The sequence below is a fragment of the Osmia bicornis genome, chromosome 10, assembly GCF_907164935.1.
Source record: "Osmia bicornis bicornis chromosome 10, iOsmBic2.1, whole genome shotgun sequence".
Taxonomy (NCBI): domain Eukaryota; kingdom Metazoa; phylum Arthropoda; class Insecta; order Hymenoptera; family Megachilidae; genus Osmia; species Osmia bicornis.
The window spans coordinates 950,610-971,015 of NC_060225.1; the positions used below are offsets into that span (position 1 = coordinate 950,610).

The 20,406-nt window shown below is 39.1% G+C and overlaps 2 protein-coding genes across 2 annotated transcripts; one reads left to right on the forward strand and one right to left on the reverse strand.

Moving 5' to 3' along the window:
• The first annotated feature begins 1,694 nt into the window (after positions 1-1,694).
• On the forward strand, positions 1,695-6,889 carry LOC123988229. Its single transcript, XM_046287467.1, has 4 exons — positions 1,695-2,726; positions 3,089-4,595; positions 5,337-5,474; positions 6,600-6,889. Exons 1-4 carry the CDS (start codon positions 1,695-1,697, stop codon positions 6,887-6,889), a joined length of 2,967 nt encoding a protein of 988 aa, XP_046143423.1.
• An 11,010-nt stretch (positions 6,890-17,899) lies between these two features.
• Positions 17,900-19,681, reverse strand: LOC123988230. The gene is made up of 2 exons (XM_046287468.1): positions 19,250-19,681; positions 17,900-18,727 (listed from the first exon to the last, which is right to left on the reverse strand). The coding sequence occupies exons 1-2, from the start codon at positions 19,679-19,681 to the stop codon at positions 17,900-17,902; spliced, it is 1,260 nt and encodes a 419-aa protein (XP_046143424.1).
• Between the last annotated feature and the right edge of the window lie 725 nt (positions 19,682-20,406).

The following is a 20,406-nucleotide window of genomic DNA, read 5'->3' on the forward strand; positions in this document are numbered from 1 at the left end:
GTATTTTTAATTTTGCGCCGTCTCCGAAAACTTTGAAATGTATTTGGTACCCTAGTTAACGACTAACGATAAGTAGATAATATTAATAGCTATGGAATATTGGTATAAATGAAATAGAAATTATTTTATACTTTTTAGTGCACTTCGAAGTCGGATTTTTTTTTTGTTAAAAATTATTTTATTTCACACTTTTTAGTGGACCGAACAGTATTTGAAGGATACCGTATTAGCAACCAATTGGTAAAGAAACTGACGAAGTTTACTTGCAGGGACAACTTTGAAAAATCGCGATCGGTATATTCCTTGGAGGGTAACCCTAAAGAATAGGCTTTTTATTATAATAACAATAGTTATTAACAATAAGAAGTTACATAAATTTTAGGAAATGGAATCATCGTGGAATGATCTACGAAATGTGAAAACTTTCATCGCAATCGGTGCATTCCTTGAACCAGAACGTATTTTGCAATAATGAAAACCGTTCGAAATAAAAAAATGCGAAATGTTTTTATAACGGGACCAATCGGAAGACATATGCTATGTTACGTATCCGTCTTGGAAATTTCCTTATATGGTGTTACAAACCCTTCTCAAGAAATTTCCTTATATGGAATCGGATGTGTGCACCCGACACCAACCGTCTTCTAGAAAATTCGAGACCAACGCAAAGCAAGGGCGCGGTCCTACGGGTCACGTAGAGTCAGTCCCCACCACCCTTTTTACTCTAGTTTTTGAGTATAAAAAGGGTGGCGACAAGGGCACCTCGGGTCTAGTTGAAGTCTAGAATCAGTTCGATACACGTCAGTACGTTCTTTTTCGGATAATCTCTGCAACGAGGAAACTCTGCGAGATCGGGTATTCAAGTCCCTTTCAAGCACTCACAGTAACTATACAGTACGTTGTCGGCTGTTAAGCATTATTATAATCGTTGTAATCCGCCCCCGTTTGCTCGTGTTCGTGAAAACCGAGAAGGATTAGATTCTTGCTTCGCGGAATCGAAACTAAACTTATTTTATTCAACTCATTTCAAACGTGCAACTTAGAGTTCAATTCATTGAATACCGCGACAATTACACACAACAATTGTAAGGTCCGGAATCGAGAATAAACTCATACTAGTTTAATTTGCATACTATTGTACAATTATATTTACTGTCCAGAAACCCACTAAGGTGTACCTTTACCGCTCGAGGTACATCAATCAAGTTACGAGACCTAATACTAACGCTTCCTGCGGCTCCCTACGTTAGCCATACGTAGGTTCGTCCGCATATCATTCTCCTGAGGCTCCCTACGTTAGCCATACGTAGGTTCGTCCTCCACTCTACACCTTTCCTGTGGCTCCCTACGTTAGCCATACGTAGGTTCGTCCACCATAGCCAACCTCCTGGAGCTCCCTACGTTAGCCATACGTAGGTTCGTCTCCACGTCTTCTTCCTTAGGCTCCCAGTGTTAATAACAACACTGGTCAAGCCATTAACAATTACCATATACCTAAATTAAGCCCCGGCTACGCAGCCGCCCCCTCCGGCTCGTAACAAAACTGGTGACAGCGGTGGGATCCACTGAATAAATATCCGTAAGGATACCGTGGATACAACTGGACTTGTATTATAATTGTTCTATAGGATTTTCGCGTTAAAATGCCAGAAACCAGGCTTTCGGCTGACGAAGTCGCGAATCTTACCTTAACAATGGCTAATTCTATGGCCTTGTTAACACAGCGTAATTGTATTCAATTCGCTACCGCGCCGATACCCACTTTCGATGGCGAGAATCCAGCTTTGTCGGTTTTCGCTCAGAGTGTAGAAAACGGGCTCGCGTTAATACCAGATACGTCGGAAACAGAGTATCTGAGTATCGTGTTGACTAAACTCACCGGTCCGGCGCGGATTAGTATCCAAGATAAACAATTCAACAATGTAACTCAATTGTTACAACATTTGAAAAAACGATACGCTCCTGGGAAGAACTTGGCGTATTTCCAAGCTGAGGTTTCGCGCCTTAAAATCCGTGAGGACGAATCACTAAGGAAGTACATCGACAGAGCCAGCAAACTTGCCCATGGATCTCGTATCGCGATTCGCGAGAGGTACACGACCAACGTGGATCAGCTCATCAAGGAGATGGAAATGGACATCTTGGAGAATTTCCTTGAGGGTTTACCGGAGCGTGTGGCCTGGAGAATCGCCGCTCTGGACAAAAAGATTAAAACTTTAGAAGAGGCGTACGAAGCTGTGTTACAAATTGAACGTCGCCTCAAGAACCGACGACAGATTCAGGAGAAGGCATCACCTAGTCGTCGTAGAGAAGAGGATTTTCTCAGCTGGAGACGTCCTCGAGAGAAGGAACACAGGCGTGTGTACCCTCAGTCACCGTCACCCTATCGGCAAAGACCAAGGGATCGCAGCACATCTGGTTCCGAACCGGAGTTCGAAGAACGAGCTTCACGTGCAACGGCGTTGACTTTACGTAAGCATGATTATTCACGCTCTCCAAACCACTCACCGGAGGCGCCAAAATATGACGAGCCGTTCAACACCAAACACGATGTTTACGACTTTTATTGCGCAAACTGCAGTACGGTCGGACACGGTTGGAAGGATTGTGAAAAATCACCTCGCTGCGAAAGACCCCGATTCCAGTATCGAAGGGAGTCGCGAGGGAATTTCTCACCTTTGAGGAAACCTTTAAACTCCAACAACGCTCACCCAAACGGCGAGGCGGTGAGCGTACGCAACGAAGATCGCCGGAAAATGGTCCGATTTGCAGACCAGAAACAGGAAGACGAATCAAGGAAGCACCAACCCCACGCATCAGGATCAAGGTTCCAGAACTGGAAAAAGGAACGGGAGAATTTCTAATTGATGGAGGAGCTTCTGTAAATCTGGTAGTTCTTCATGCTCTAGGAGAAAAGGCCGGAATCACATCGAAGGAAGGTCTAAAAATCGCTGGGCTCGCATCATCTACGATCCGAACCTTGGGAACTACCAGTTTGCAAATTAATGGATCTGCTACGGAATTTTACGTAGTAGAGGACTTGCCTATTTCCGCTGATGGACTCATAGGAAGCCCTTTTTTATTACAGGAAGGGGCTGAAATTTCCTATTACCATAAAACCTTGGTAACTCGTAACCAACCTATTAAACCTATATTCTTCAGTAACGCTGAGGAGATGGAACTACATCCAGTATTGCCAATTAAACATAGATTGCCAGGACGCACAGCTCTCCAAATTGCAGTTCCAGTCGCAAATCCGGAGGTTATGGAAGGGTACCTAGCACGAATCAAGACTCCTGAACAGGTCTACATTGGAGAAGCAGCAGTCTGCAATCATGATGGAATTTGCTATGTCCTAGCCACAAACACCGGAGAAGACGAAATCGAAATCGACATTGAACCACAACGCATACATCCGTATGAGATTTTTGACTCATCAGATGACGATCCTATTCCTTCGTATCTAGCAAAGGAAACAAAGGAAGACAGAACTACACGTATCCAAGATCTTTTAAGGACCGATCATCTAAACTCTGAAGAACGACAACATGTGTTCAAAATTGTCAGGGAATTTTCTGATAGATTTTTCCTACCTGGAGATAACCTGGGCAAGGTTCCAAATTTTCATCACTCTATTTACACAACAGACGACATTCCGATTAATACTAGACAGTATCGGTACCCACCAGTACATCAGGAGGAGATACAACGACAGGTTGGAGCTCTGCTATCGCAGGGTATTATTAGACCATCCACCTCACCATACAATTCTCCTTTATGGATTGTACCGAAGAAACCGGACGCCGATGGTAACAAACGTTGGCGAATGGTAATCGACTTTCGTGCATTAAACGAAAAAACAACAGGCGACAAGTTTCCATTACCTAATATTCCAGAAATACTAGACAAGGTAGGCGGAGCAAAATACTTCTCAATATTTGATTTGGCAAATGGATTTCATCAGATTGAAATGAACCCAAAGGACAGACAGAAGACCGCGTTTACAACACCACATGGACATTTCGAGTTTGTGCGTATGCCTTTTGGTTTGAAGAACGCACCACCGACATTCCAACGCGTCATGAACCGGGTAACATCAGGCCTGGAAAACGTACTTGTGTTCATAGATGATATGATTGTTTTCTCTTCATCGCTGCGTGAACACGAAATTAAAGTTAAAAAACTATTCGATCGCCTCAGGGAATATGGACTTACTCTACAGACTAATAAATGCGAATTCCTACGCAAAGAGGTTGCCTATCTGGGACACATTTTGTCTGCTGACGGGGTTAAACCAGATCCTAGGAAACTTCACGCCGTAAAAAACTTTCCGATTCCAAAAACACAGAAGAATGTGCAACAGTTTCTGGGACTGACGGGATACTATCGCCGATTCATCAAGGATTACTCTCTAAAGGCAAAACCACTAGTTCAGCTGTTGGGAAAAGGAACCCCTTTCCAATGGACTGAAGAACAACAAGGGAGTTTTGAACTATTGTGTAAAGAACTCTGTACACAACCAATATTACAATATCCAGATTTTGAACGACCATTTGTTATCACGACGGATGCTTCGGATCATGCGATTGGGGCAGTTTTAAGCCAAGGAGAAATTGGACGAGACTTACCAATTGCATACGCTTCTCGAAGTTTGAATCCAGCCGAAAGAAATTATTCAGCAACGGAAAAGGAGTGTCTAGCCATGGTATACGCAGTACAGTATTTCCGACCATATGTCTTCGGACGAAGATTTACACTTGTCACGGATCATCGACCGCTGGTTTGGTTACATTCAGTTAAAGACCCCACTTCACGGCTAGTAAAATGGAAATTAAGACTCTTAGAGTACGAGTACGATGTTATTCACAAGCCTGGGAAAATAAACAAAAACGCAGACGCTTTATCCCGGAACCCTCCTACAGTCTGTCTCCCTTTGATTCCACGAGAAGACAAGGAGTTCAAAGTGCCAATACCAAACCCGGACCCTCAGCCGGATACCATTGGTCGACGCATCCATGAATTGCGACGAGATCGGGAGAAAAGACCAACATACACGGAAGATACCAGCAGTTCTGATGAAGCGACAATCACGCCTCAACCCCGATCAATTAGAAGAAGGAAAATACATCAAGATCCAACCGACAGGATCACACCAATCATAAAATCACCATTACCTACCCCTTCACAAAATCTGTTGGAACTACGGGATGATATCAACCTAACCTCTCCATTTATGCCAATAGCGCATTCCACTCAAACCGCTGGTCATTTCATACCAAGTCCAACCACTTCCGAGACTCCACAAAATACTGAAGATTTAATATCTTTCGACGAAGAGGAAAACAGTCAGACTACCATAAGGCCTGCGTCTACTGTCGTGGAACTACCTGATCCTCCTACACCACCAACAGACGGACCAGATGTCCAAGGTTTACAACCACCCCTACAACCTGCCAGACCGCAGACTCCACCGGGTACACAAATTCAAGAAAGCACTCCAATGCACTTTAGTAATACTCTGCCCATCTGCTATGAATCAGCAGCGGACTCATTATCATCACACCCAGAAGACTCATCATCGGAAGAAGAACAAGATGATCACGGCCGCTGTAAAATAATAAATTGCGAAGAAACGCTCATCACCACAAAGGGAAACTACGCACACTTGACATCCGCAGATTGCCAACTAATTGATCCTGGAGGAAGAATGCTTGTCGATGTTGGCTATCTCGGAAAGGAGGACCTCTGCAACAATAATCCAAAGAAAGGACAAGTCATTACCACATCCAGGCAAGAATTTCAAATCTTTACCGTTTTTGTTACACGGAATTTTTGGGAAGAAATCAAAGAAGAAGACGTCGTTTCGGCACTGCAAAACTTGAGAACCGCTCTCAGAGAAACCAGGACAACAAATATTCGACTGACTATAACCAGGAAGCAGGATCGACCTACCATTCAGAGATATCAAGCCCTGATTAATAAAGTATTTAAAGATACCAGCATAGAGATTACCCTATGCCTGGGAACAATAAGGTTACCATCTGAAAACATCCGAAAACAAATAATAGAGGAAGCCCATAGCAGTTTATTAGGAGGACATAAAGGAGTAACAAAAACCTACAAACGTATAAGAGCAAAATATTCATGGCCAGGAATGAGAAATGATATTCAAGAGTTCATCAGGAAATGCAAAAGCTGTCAGGAACAGAAGTTAGTAAGAGCGAAAACTCGACAACCGATGCTAATCACAGACACACCATTGGAAGCGTTTGATAAAATCGCTCTAGACACTGTTGGACCACTCCCTGAGACTTCTGGGGGAAACCGCCACATCTTAACCATGCAGGATAACTTGACCAAATATTGCATAGCCGTTGCACTACCAAACATCAAAGCTACAACCATAGCTGATGCGTTCGCGAGACATTTCATTTCAATTTTCGGAACACCTCGTGAAATTTTAACGGATAGAGGAACAAGCTTTATGGGAAAAGTCATGACGCACTTGGCAGAAATTTTCAAAATTAAACAAGTTACTACTTCAGGTTACAGACCACAAACCAATGGTTCTCTGGAGAGAAGTCATATCGTACTTATAGAATACTTAAAACATTACATGAATTCATACGAGGACTGGGACCTGTACCTACCTTTCGCAACGCTATCCTACAACACGTCAGTTCACGAAGCTACCAATTTCACCCCGCACGAGCTGATCTTTGGAAAACCAGCCCGACAACCAAGTTCTTTTCCAGAGGGAGAAGAATTGGATACTTATGGAACTTACCTCACTCATCTAATCACAAGACTGACTGAAACCCGCAACATAGCAGCAGATAATTTAAACACCGCAAAGGACGATCGCAATACAAACCGGACAAATGGGTAGTTGGCTCAAGGAGTACCGCACCGGGCCCATTATAAGGTCACAGGGACCTTTCCAGCCAGGCAGCGGCAAGTTCAACCTTGGACGTGCCAGCCAGACACGAGACCCAAAGGCAATCGACCAGGGAACCTCAATGGCATCGCAACGAGGAAAGGAGAACCGACAACCTGCGGTGTCCTACATCTGGGAGAATGGGTTGCTCCTGGCCCAGATCACCGATGACAACATCACAACCTGGACGCCGGGTGATAGCCTGAGGAAACGCAGGAAACTGCGCCCAGGCACCCCTCCACCAACATGGGACCAGCCACTCCAAGGGCCAGCATCCAACCGATCAACCAGCAACGGTGGCCATCAATCAAAAACTCCCTAAGCTAAGTCCCCACATATACACAATTACATACACGCACACCACACATCGCAATAGTTCAGTTCAAAAGTAATAGAATCATTTGGCAATTTTGGTGTACTCATCCGACTCCGAATGGTGAAAGCATCGTAACAAACGATGTTTCATCTTAGAGGGGAGATGTTACGTATCCGTCTTGGAAATTTCCTTATATGGTGTTACAAACCCTTCTCAAGAAATTTCCTTATATGGAATCGGATGTGTGCACCCGACACCAACCGTCTTCTAGAAAATTCGAGACCAACGCAAAGCAAGGGCGCGGTCCTACGGGTCACGTAGAGTCAGTCCCCACCACCCTTTTTACTCTAGTTTTTGAGTATAAAAAGGGTGGCGACAAGGGCACCTCGGGTCTAGTTGAAGTCTAGAATCAGTTCGATACACGTCAGTACGTTCTTTTTCGGATAATCTCTGCAACGAGGAAACTCTGCGAGATCGGGTATTCAAGTCCCTTTCAAGCACTCACAGTAACTATACAGTACGTTGTCGGCTGTTAAGCATTATTATAATCGTTGTAATCCGCCCCCGTTTGCTCGTGTTCGTGAAAACCGAGAAGGATTAGATTCTTGCTTCGCGGAATCGAAACTAAACTTATTTTATTCAACTCATTTCAAACGTGCAACTTAGAGTTCAATTCATTGAATACCGCGACAATTACACACAACAATTGTAAGGTCCGGAATCGAGAATAAACTCATACTAGTTTAATTTGCATACTATTGTACAATTATATTTACTGTCCAGAAACCCACTAAGGTGTACCTTTACCGCTCGAGGTACATCAATCAAGTTACGAGACCTAATACTAACGCTTCCTGCGGCTCCCTACGTTAGCCATACGTAGGTTCGTCCGCATATCATTCTCCTGAGGCTCCCTACGTTAGCCATACGTAGGTTCGTCCTCCACTCTACACCTTTCCTGTGGCTCCCTACGTTAGCCATACGTAGGTTCGTCCACCATAGCCAACCTCCTGGAGCTCCCTACGTTAGCCATACGTAGGTTCGTCTCCACGTCTACTTCCTTAGGCTCCCAGTGTTAATAACAACACTGGTCAAGCCATTAACAATTACCATATACCTAAATTAAGCCCCGGCTACGCAGCCGCCCCCTCCGGCTCGTAACAGCTACAAGACGTAAAAGATTTCATTCCGATTGGTCCATCCGTCTCGGAGTAATCAGCGAACGTACATTTAGAAAAAAAAGTCGTTAGGAATAAAAAACTGCAAAATATTTTTTTTACGGGACCAATGGGGAGTTGTACTGTACAAGATGCAAAAAGTTTCGTTCCAGTTGGTCCATCCGTCTCGGAATCATCGGCGAACAAAGGCAGAAAAAATAACAATAGTTTTTCACGAATATCTCGAAAACTAAAGGTTTCCGTTAATTATGCATAATGAAAAAGTTGTTCAGAATCATGCCCCCGGCAATATATTAAAGGATGATTGAAGTCATTCTATGTTGAGATTAGAAACTTCCCGTTTTTTTGCAATAAAAACCGTTCGGAATAAAAAAATTCGAAATGTTTTTATAACGGGACCAATCGGAAGACATATCCTACAAGATGCAAAAGATTTCATTCCGATTGGTTTACCCATCTCGGAGTAATCGGTGAACAAAGCCAGAAAAAAAAAAAAAATATATGTATATATATATATATATACTGATCAAATTGAGTATCCTCCTCCTTTTCGAAGTCGGATAAAAAATGAATCCATGATCTGGACGCTCCAAAAAAATGGATTAAACCGATGAAAAATTTTTACTGCGAGAAATAAGACAAAATCCTAGGCTTACATCTACTAAACCAGCATTTAAAATTAAGGAGTTTAGTAAGAAAGAAATCGATCCTTCTACAATACGAAAACGAATTATTAAGAATAAGTATGTTGCACGGATTTCTCGGAAAAAACCATTACTTAGCGAAATTAATTCGAAACAAGAGGCTTCGGTATGCAAAAGGTTTTGCAAAGAAAGATATAGAATTTTGGAAACGTGTCATTTTCGTGAACAAGAAAAAATTTAACTTGTATAACAGTGATACCAAGCAAGTCAAAGTCAGACGAAAACCTAATACAGAATTAAATATAACAAATGTTACTAACACTGTAAAATATGATGGGAAAAGTGTAATGATATGGGATATAATGGAACTGGAAATCTGGCTTTTATAAATACTACTATGAATAAGCATAAATATCTCAAAATTTTAAAAGAAAATTTAATAGAATCAGCTAAAAAATTGGACATACAGAATGATTTCTATTATTACCAAGAAAACGACCCCCAACATAAAGCTTGGGATGTTCGTTGTTGGCTGCAATAAAATTGTCCTTATGTTCTTGAGACGCCTCCACAGAGCCCAGACCTGAATCCGATTGAACACGTCTGAGTTCACATGGAAAAAGAGATTAGAAAATTACTCCAAACAAAAACGATTTCAAAACTTAAAGAAATCGTGGAAGAAAGTTTCACCAAATTATATACAAAAATTAATCGAATCTCTCCCACATATATTAGAAGACATTGTTACACGAAACGGACATCACACTAAATATTAGGTAAATGATTATATACATTTTTGTAATTTAGATAATATCTTTAATGTCATTTTCAGTTACAAACTGTTTTTGCTATTACTTTTTCACGTCTTTGAAAAGAGCAGTTTTATTTTATTTAGTGTTTTCTTTATATCTGCTTCAGGAACAATAATTTTAATAAGGAGATATATTATGCACCGATGACAAAGATGTCCCATGAGAAGGCCGCAAATCTGATTGGTCAGAATGAAAGAGAGACACGTCATTTCACCTGCATTTTCGGTTCTAGCGAGCTACTGTCTAAAACGATCACGCACACTAATTCAGACCGTGTGACAAAGAAAGTCGATGGAACGTACCGAGACTGATAAGTCGTGAGTGAGATAGTGCGAGCGAGCATTGGCATAGACATATAGTAGATCCGAAAAATAGTGGCATATGCTTTATAACAGAATCATTTTTTAGAAATTGAACTAAACGACTTAAGTTTTTGTAAAGCAAGAAGTGACATATTTTCAGCGCATAAGGAAAAAACAGACGCAAAATATTGACGTTTTACGAAATATTGATTTCAGATTTCCTATCTTCCCCTCAGAGAATCGAATTTCATTTTCGGTTGTGCTTGAACAACTTTATGACATTTTTTATATTAGTCAGTATAAGCTGATGTGTACCATATATTAACGGTAGGTCAGAAAACCTGCCCCTCCCCCAATACAGAAATCCTACGCCTATGTAGCGTGCGATGTCAAACATCCAAACGTTGGCGTGACGAAAGCGTCAAACGGTGAGGAAGTGGCGGAGCAAACGAGGGCCCCCCCGTTGCCCTTGTGCCGTCCCGTGGGACATCTTGTAATCGGTGCACAGTACATATATGGTACGTAGTAATTAACAGAATTATTCATAAATATATTCATTGCAAATCGTAATATTATCTATTTCGATATTTATTCTACGATAAAATGAAGTTCCAAAAACTTTTTCACACCACTGTACGTTGGTTATCAAGAGGAAACGTTTTAAAACATTTCGCTTCCTTATTAACAGAAATTAAAGCATTTCTCCTTGAGAAGGGTATTTACTATCCAGAACAAACGGACGATCAGTGGATCCAAAAATGTTATTTCATGGTAGACATTACGTCTCATCTAAATCAGCTTAATCATAAACTACAGGGGAAAGGAAACACAATTTTTTCGATGTTACAAGAAGTTATTTCATTTGAAAACAAATTATCTCTTTCTCCTCAATATTTCGAAAGAGAAACTTCGATTCACTTTCCAAGCCTGCTGAAACATCGTCTAGAAAATAATTCTGATATTGACATTTGCTATTTCAAAACAACAATCTTAAATATGAGGGAAGCTTTTCTCAACAGGTTTCAGGAATTCAGAAACAGCAAAGTGACGGTAGCCTTTGTTAAAAAACCTCTTAATGCTACTGTAACAGAATTAAATTTTTTTCCCTTCAATGTTGACATTGGCAACTTTGAAATGCAATTGCTGGATTTTTTTTTAAATCAAAGAATTATGGAGCTCTAAATTTGAACGGCTTTGTGCTGATATGGAAATATTGGAGAAAAACAAATGTGAACTTAGTTCACAGCACAAGTGGTCTGCTCTGAAAGACCTGGAGAAGGAAGACATGATGATTTTTAACACCTGGAATAGTATTCCTGACTCATATGGTCAGTTGAAATAACTAGCGTTTGCTGTTCTTTCCGTTCTCGGTTTTATATATTCATGTGAACAATCTGGTAATTATTTAGAAGTTGGTCCTCCTCACCGATTTTCGTGACCTTGAAATATGTTGTCAAGGTCATCATTCTGAACAACTTTTCCCTATACATGTTACCGCCGCTCGGCCTTAGTTTCCGAGATATTTGCAAAAATCTTTGGTAATTAGTTAAAAGTTTGCCCTCCTCACCGATTTTCGTGACCTTGAAATATGTTGTCAAGGTCATCATTCTGAACAACTTTTCCCTATACATGTTATCGCCGCTCGGCCTTAGTTTCCGAGATATTTGCAAAAATCTTTACTTAAACTTAGATTACGTGTACACTGTATTCCGGGAAAAATGGAGACTGAATGGTGATTGAAACAATGATTGAAGTGGTTTGAGGTTAGGGTTAGGGTTAGGGTTTTGTTTTTGATTTTTTCACGTTATAATTACTCTTTCTTTCACTTTTTATATATTGTATACCTACTATTCATTTTGTGTTTTGTCAGAAATCGGAAACATTTCGCCTATAATGTCGAAAAATGCCATTATACGCTCATTAACATCATGTTGACGTCGGAATAAAAACTCAGCTATATATCCCACGTAATGAGACGTACGAGTTCCATAACGAGGAATATTAGCTCTCGTATCACGCCATGTACGCTCTAAACCTAAACCTAACCTAAACCAAACCTAACCCTAACCCTAACCCTAACCTCAAACCACTTCATTCGCTCTTTCAATCACTATTCAGTCTCCATTTTTCACGGAATACAGTGTACTGGTGACATAAATATAACTGCAGTTTTTTACGAATATCTCGGAAACTAAGGCCGAGCGGCGGTAATATGTATAGGGAAAAGTTGTTCAGAATGATGACCTTGACAACATATTTTAAGGTCACGAAAATCGGTGAGGAGGACCAACTTCTAAATAATTACCAACAATCTTTTTCAAGCATGAACTTTATCAAGTGTAACGTCCCGCTAAACAAAGCAACTTTTTCTTTTGTTCAATATTTTTATTATAATAATTAATTTTAGTTAAAGTTTATAAGAAATGTTTAATTTGTATTACATATTTTTGTAATAATAAAATAGTTTTCGTTTCAAATTTTATAGATAATTCAGTCTAGTCAGTAAGTCGATAAATGTTTAGTCGGTAAGTCGGACGGTAAATGAAATTATCAATAATTGATCGACGTGCGACCACATATGCGCTAGCAGAACATCGATGATCTCACGGTGGGGTGAAATCATAGAGTAGGGAGACCGCGTATAGACTAGGGACTATGTAGAAAAAAAGTGCTTGGTCAGCAAAATCTGACTATAAATAGAGGCGTTGCGCACAGAGAAAGATCAGATCGTCTTCGACTTCGGTTGAATACGGACGCCACTCAGGCTGTAGAGGAAAAGCTCTGCGCTGACTTGCTTAGGCAAAGATAGAGCGCAAGAGTAAAGACAAATCCTTAGTTTTCAGTGACGACATGCGAGACTCTTCAGATCTGTGGACATCCTACTCATGGTCCGCAACGTGTTAACCAAATGTTAGTACTGAGTTCATACTCAAGTGTAAAGAGCTAGCAAGGAGCGGAGCTCCTTGAAACAGGCCTGTACTACCATAGCTCTGGCTAGACCAGAAACCGATTATCACCTGTAGGCGAGAGTCCGCTCGTGTCTGAGGATACCGTACAAGTCACTGATATTGATAATTTCTAATACTTAGCGTGGTTGGCAATTATTCAGAGTATTGGCTGTATCCATAGTCTATGTCGCGTACATACTAATACATATTAATATATATTTTCTACTGTATTTTTCATTTAGGGCGTACTCATTGTAATTCTTCATTGTATTTCTTATCTAGCCCGTATACATTGTTACACTAGCATTATTATTTTCCTTTATATCTTGAAAAAGCATACTCAGTTATTAATTTCTTACTTACTTGAATAAAACAGTAGTTTAGTACATGTTTGGATTTTACTCCTTAACCGCTTACCACGCGAACCTATAATCCCTATTACTACATTACGAGTCGCCTTCTGAGGGAACCGCTCTCCCTATACGTCGGTGCAGTGACGTACCTATTCTGGGACGTTACACAAAAATAAATTGAGAAGTCGTCTTATTGATGAAAACCTGGATTCGTGCCTAAAATTAAAAACAACAACATACAAACCTGACTTACCCAAACTTTCCAAGGAGATTTGTTCACATTAAATGTTTGCCAGTCACTGTCATGATTTAATTTTATGGATAGGTACCTTACTTACAATTTAATTTTTATCAATAGATAAGATCATTATTAAGTATGATATCAAGTTTTATTCAGTGTACCTATAGTTTAATTAAGACTTAAAATTTCGATTAAAGTTTATTAAGTTAATAAACAGTGTACCTACCTATGTAGTTTAAGTTTCAGAAATTTGGCTGTTGACTAATGAGTTTACCGACCATTGGTATAAACGCATCAGTTTTTATTATTTATATGCACAGCCTTCTCCAATTGCGTTGCGATCACGTGATTCATCGTATAACATTGAATCAAAGATCATATATAAAGTCGGTAAATGCAATCACTTTTTACTTTGTTCAGTATTTGCATTCAAGATGTTTAGTTATCGAGACGAATAGAATTTGACTATTGCCAAAATTTGCTCTGCACAATGGTTTATATTAACCCAATAAATGTGCTTACTCTATTATCCATAGCTTTTAATTCTGCGGATAAAAAAGGTACGCCTATTAACAGTGCCGAGATAGAGTTAAAAGATATTTTATACAATATAATTGTGCAACATACGGAAGATCCAACATTCAACGTGGAACAAAAAACATATTTGGACATTGAAGAAGACTTGGCAAACAGTAAAGATCCTGATAGTAATTTCGAATGGCTGGAAAAGAAACAGAAATGGACCTTACTGAAGAGAAACAGCACCAACAATCAGAAAAATGTAGGCCCAATGAAATACCAATCAGTTTCGAGTACCGAAGAGATGCGCTAGAATACAGGAAGAGTGGTAAAACGAAGCGTTTGAAATTAGAAACAGTGCAATCTAGATTCAAAATGGTCAAATCTATTCGGTAGTTATGCAGATGGACTGCCCAAGTCGAAATGGGTGGTACACGTTTGGATAAATTACTGCGTATTACAGATTATATTATACATACAAAAATGTCCTACAAGCAATTCAATCAAATATACGGGTGTTCCGTAACTTGTGTAACTCTCGGAAACGGGGGCTTGCTGGGGTGATCCTGAACAACATTTTCCTTTACCAAAATGTCGTTTGAAGCTTCGTTTTTGAGTTATTAAAGAAAAACACTGGCCAATTAGAGCGCGCGCTGAGCCACGGGAGCATTGGCTTTCATCGGCGCTCGGTCGTGGTCGTGAACAAATGCATTTGCACAGCGTAGATATCAAGGGAAGAGTGCGATAAATGTTACATCGTCTTAAATTTATTCATGAATAACAAGTAAATTAATAATTCGTTTAGAAGTAAAGTGTTTTATCATTTATGAAAAAAATATTTTTTTTTAAACAATTTATCCACCTGGAAACGTGCTGTGATGACAAATAGTAGATTGAAATGTTCCCATCTTATCTGCCAATTCCCTGGTCGTTTGCTGTGAGTTTTGTTCCACTAGTACCTTTAAACCGAGTATCCACTTGTATCAAACGCCCGTATCGTATTACCGTCCCGAACCCGTTTGAAGAGGCAGGCGTTGCCTCGTTGCATGCCACAGCGTGCTACGACTCGGACAATATTTCTTCGTTTCTTGAAAGAAACTCCTATAGACGAGGAGTTTCGGTTTGCTACGTGCTGTTTCTTTATTGTAGAAGTCCGTCGCTTACAATTAGTATTGTACAACTTTTATTACATTTGCAAGTTAAAGGAGGAATTTTAGGAATCGGTTTATTTCCCTAAGTTATAAACCGATTCATAAAATTCCTCCTTTAACTTGCAGATGTAATGAAAATAGTCTCTCTGGTGCCGTTGAATAGAATGTTTTTGAAAACAATGTAATCTTAATATTCGAAAGTTTTAAAAAATTACAAATGTTAAAAACGAACAACAAATGCGTATTCGCACGCATAGAAACTACCAATAATTGTACTTTTTTATTTTTGGTTCTTTTTTTTGTTTAGAAGACACAGTTCAGAAATAGCAAACACTATTATAAGTAAAAGTTGTCCAAACCATATCGTATTTGGTATCATTTTAATCAGAAAAACGTCACAAATATCTTGGTAAAAGTTTTATAAGAAAAAAATGAAAAATAAAAAAGTTCAGTCGTTGCATTAGTATTACCTCACTGATATATCCGATCTCAGATCATATTATCTCGTGCCTCAAGTGTCATGTTTCCACTTGACATAGCATTTCGGGCCTTCGTCTGGATATGTTGTTTTTACGTTTCAAGTGGTCTCCGAACCTATCCTTTGAACGGCAAGAAATCGACAATTTTCGGATCGGCCTGTTCCTTCACCTCCGTATCACAGACCAATCGAACTTTCGATACTCAGCAACGGAAAAATCTCTGGAAAATTAATAGTCCTTTTTCAATAATCACACAGGTGATTTTTAACATTGCTCTTTTATATACAGCGTAGCACCGAAGGTAATTGATCTGTTTAAATATATTTGGACGATAAAATTTGTCTAAATTAAATTAGATTAAATTCATAAATAATTCCATCGATTTTGAAATGAATCCAATAATACCGCAAGATTTCAAATAAATTGAAATGTTAATTTATTGAACTTGAAACCCAAGTGACGGCACGAAACGCTATGTCAAGTGCAAACGCATGAACCTTTTCTTCGATGCAAAGGCAAAGAATCGACAAATTTTTCGAATGGGTCCGTTGCCGCCGTTCCTTTGGAACAGCACGCAGCAAAACGAAACTTCTCGCCTGTAGTGGCTCAGTTCTATTACCGAACCGTTTCTATCAAGAAACGAAGAAATGTTGTCCGAGCCGTAGCACGCCGTGGCATGCAACGAGGCAACGCTTGCCTCTTCAAAAGGGTTCGGAACAGTGATACGGTACGGGCGTTTGATACAAGTGGATACTCGGCTTTAGAACGTTGCCATCGACATCAGTAGATCGTCCAAATGCTTAGGTTCATCTTGAAGGCTTGTATCTCCAGAACGAAATTTAGCACACCAATTTCGCACTGTACGTTCTGATACTACACTTTTGCCGATAACGTCACATATCTTCTTTGCGGTATTGGCCGTATTATTACTATTTTGGAACTCCCACAACATTATATGCAAATTGAATTTGCAGTCGATCCACACTCACCGGCTATTGCATTCAGACTGTTTTAATTTAATACCTTGTCTACACTCGTAGACAAAATTGCGCGACTGTCTATAGACAAATCGAGAATTTTGTCTGTAGACAGTCGCGAACAATTTGCAACACAGTCAATCGACTTTGTCACGCGTTCACATCCAGACTGGCAGACAATTGTCCACAGACATGTGTCCGCATACAGTCTTCGAACACTGTCTGCGGACAAAACGCTATTTGTAAACAATCCGCGGACAGTCCACGGGTAAGTATTTTGTTTTCCGTTTCCACGGAAAACAACAGACAATATCTGCAGACAAATAATAAATAAATTTGCAGAAACAGTTTATTCGTGATCATTTCATATTCAATTAAATTCGTGTTCAATATTTTTCAGTATTTCATATTATTTTTAATCTGTGTATATTGTTTAATTAATTATTTTTAATCTGTGTATATTATTTATGTTTATTCGTGATCATTTCATATTCAATTAAATTCGTGTTCAATATTTTTCAGTATTTCATATTATTTTTAATCTGTGTATATTGTTTAATTAATTATTTTTAATCTGTGTATATTATTTATTTTCTATTATTATTTAATATATGGTCAAATGAGAAAGTTCTATTATTTATTGAAGATATTCATTCAAATGAATGCTTATGGAATATTACAAGTTGTGATTATCGGAATAGAAATAAAAAAAATGATGTGATGTTGTATTTATCCACCAAATACGACATTGGTCTTAATGACGTAGAAAAAAAATATCAAACCTGAAGTGCCAATTTCGAAGGGAACATAAGAAAGTTTCAAATAATAGGAAAAGCGGTTCATCGCCGAAAAAACCTTCATGGTTCGCTTATGAATCCCTATAATTTTTAATTAAACAAAGCGAACCAAGAAATAGCAGATGCACCATCGATGATCCATCTGATGTGAATGATAACACTGAAGTAAATATATAATTTTTAATAATTTAATTGTCTTGACTGTTTAGTTTAACAAAAAGGAAGAGAGTAACACAATTTAATATTTACACATAATTATTTTGCCATGGAACTGAACCTATTGGAGTCATGAAATATTGCATGAATTCTTTTCTAATTTCATGTGCTTGATTATGTGCTCTTCTAGCAATATGTTGTAAGTCAATAAAATTATTACGATTTTCCATTTCTGCCCTCCAACTCCCTGCTAAAATTGTATCATTTTCTAAATTGTCCCTGTCAAATGTTCCCGGTGGTGAATAATAATTTCTTGCAATAGAGTTTCTACGCAAAAAATTATGTAAATAAATACATGTCAATGTAACAATTTCAACTTTTTTGGGACTTAAAGCTATAGGTTTTAAAAAGACTCTAAATTTAGATGAGAGAATGCCAAATACATTCTCTACGATTCTACGTGCTCTGCACAGTCTATAATTATAAATTCGTTCAGGACTACATTTATCATGATGGCCGGGGAAAGCTTTCATTAGATTTGTTGATAGTGGAAAAGCATCATCTGCCACTAATACAAATGGAGTAGGTTTAGTTCTTCCCATTAAAGGTACTGCACGTGGTAAAGCGAGTTCTTTTTTTTCTAATTTTTTGCTTAATATCGCGTGATGAAAAACTCCACCGTCAGAAATACGCCCTTGACAACCAACATCTGCATAAATGATATTATAGTTTGAGTCTATTACTACAAGAAGTACAACGCTAAAGGTCCTTTTGTAATTATAAAACAAACTGCCGCTATTTTCGGGTGCCACAATTTCCACATGCTTTCCATCCATTGCCCCTATACAATGTGGAAAATTCCATCTGGCGTTGAATCCATGCGATATTTCTTCCCATTCTTCTTCTGTCGCAGGAATCTATACATGTTTTAAAAAAAAATTACCGTTACCAATTATGTTTTTCACAGAGAGATATAGTAGAAGAGGAACCTTCTACAGGTACGACATAACCTTCGATCGTAGAAGTACCAGAGGAGATAGAGCACGATCAGTTCCGACAACTGAGAGCAGTGGGTACAAGAAAAAGAACGAGAAAAGAGGACGAAAATGAAGTTGCAGCTATAAATTGTTTAAAAGTATTAACTGATACTGCAGCTAAAAAAGATGATTTCTCCATCTACGGAGAGCATATTGCAGCCAAACTTCGGAGTAGTGACAGAAGTAAAAAAGAAATTGCCATTGCTCAGCACCATATTGACCAAATATGCTTCAATTTAATTATGGGGGCTTACGAATGCCAAGCGGGTTCAACAGCAATGTCATCAACAACGAATACCGAAGATGCAGCTTTTCTGAATTTATTATAATAATGATTCATTGAGTTTTAATTGTTCTTAAATAAATATTAAATTTTTAACAAAATAATGGAATTTTACTTACCTTAACGAAATTCTTTAAAGTAGAAATAAGAGCTTCACATACTTCAGGTACGATTTTTGAAATTAATTGTTTGGATATTTTGAACGTATATATTAAACTAGTAAATGAATCCCCTGTAGCTAAATATCTCAGTGTTACGACTAATCTTATAGAAGTAGGAATTGCTGCACGGAAGTTGGTATCTTTTTTTCCGATTAATGGACCAATTTTTTGTAATAGAATTTCAAAATCACTTTTGGACATCCGTACAAAATTTCTAAAACCTGAGCTATCGTCTAGATTTATTTCTTTAAGGAGATCATGTCCATATCTATATCCTTCTTCTAAAAAGCTACGCCTACACAATCGCTTAGTAGCTTTCTGTTTCTTTTTCCGAAAATTAAAAAACAGATATGCCCCATAAACCGCGAGAGCAACCTCGCTCAGAGACATAGCGAAACATACTGATTTGATGTAGACACACGACATCGTCGGCAGACAGTCTACATACGTTGTCCGCGAAAAGTCGAGTGATGTTGCCGGACATGGTATGTAGACTGTCTGCGGGTAATGTCTGTAGTCGCCGCAACACCATGAGTTCAGACGTTGCTGCCTGTACCATCGCTGTATGTCTTTTCCTTCCTCCACATAATTACAGTATTACCAAAAACGCAAAAATGGACACAGGTCTGGACAGAGACTGATTTGTTTGTGTCTATGAACACGTTCCCAGTACGAGATATAGCGCAACTTGTCTCATGTTTTCTATTCGAGATGGGATACAATAGACTTGCGATTTTGGTCTATGGAACAGTCTTTAGATACCCGGTTTGTTCTCCATTTGTCTATAGACAATTGCGAAATATTGTCTATAGACACGAGTTGCGCGATTTTGTTTACGTGTGTAGACGAGGCATTAGAAATAAAGGGACCACCATGGCGACAAGGGACTGCAGGTCGTTTGGAATTCCCGAAAAAGTTTATGACCCCGTACCGGCACCCGCAATTACTTATGACTCAACCCAATAATACACGACATAGACATTCGACGGTGGGCGTTACAAGCAAAATTGCTTGTAACGTTAAAGCTCTATTTACCGTTAGAAAATTTACCATCATTTACAGCTAGTCGTATATGGATATTAAAATTTAAAAAAACATATTGTATCGTATCGCGA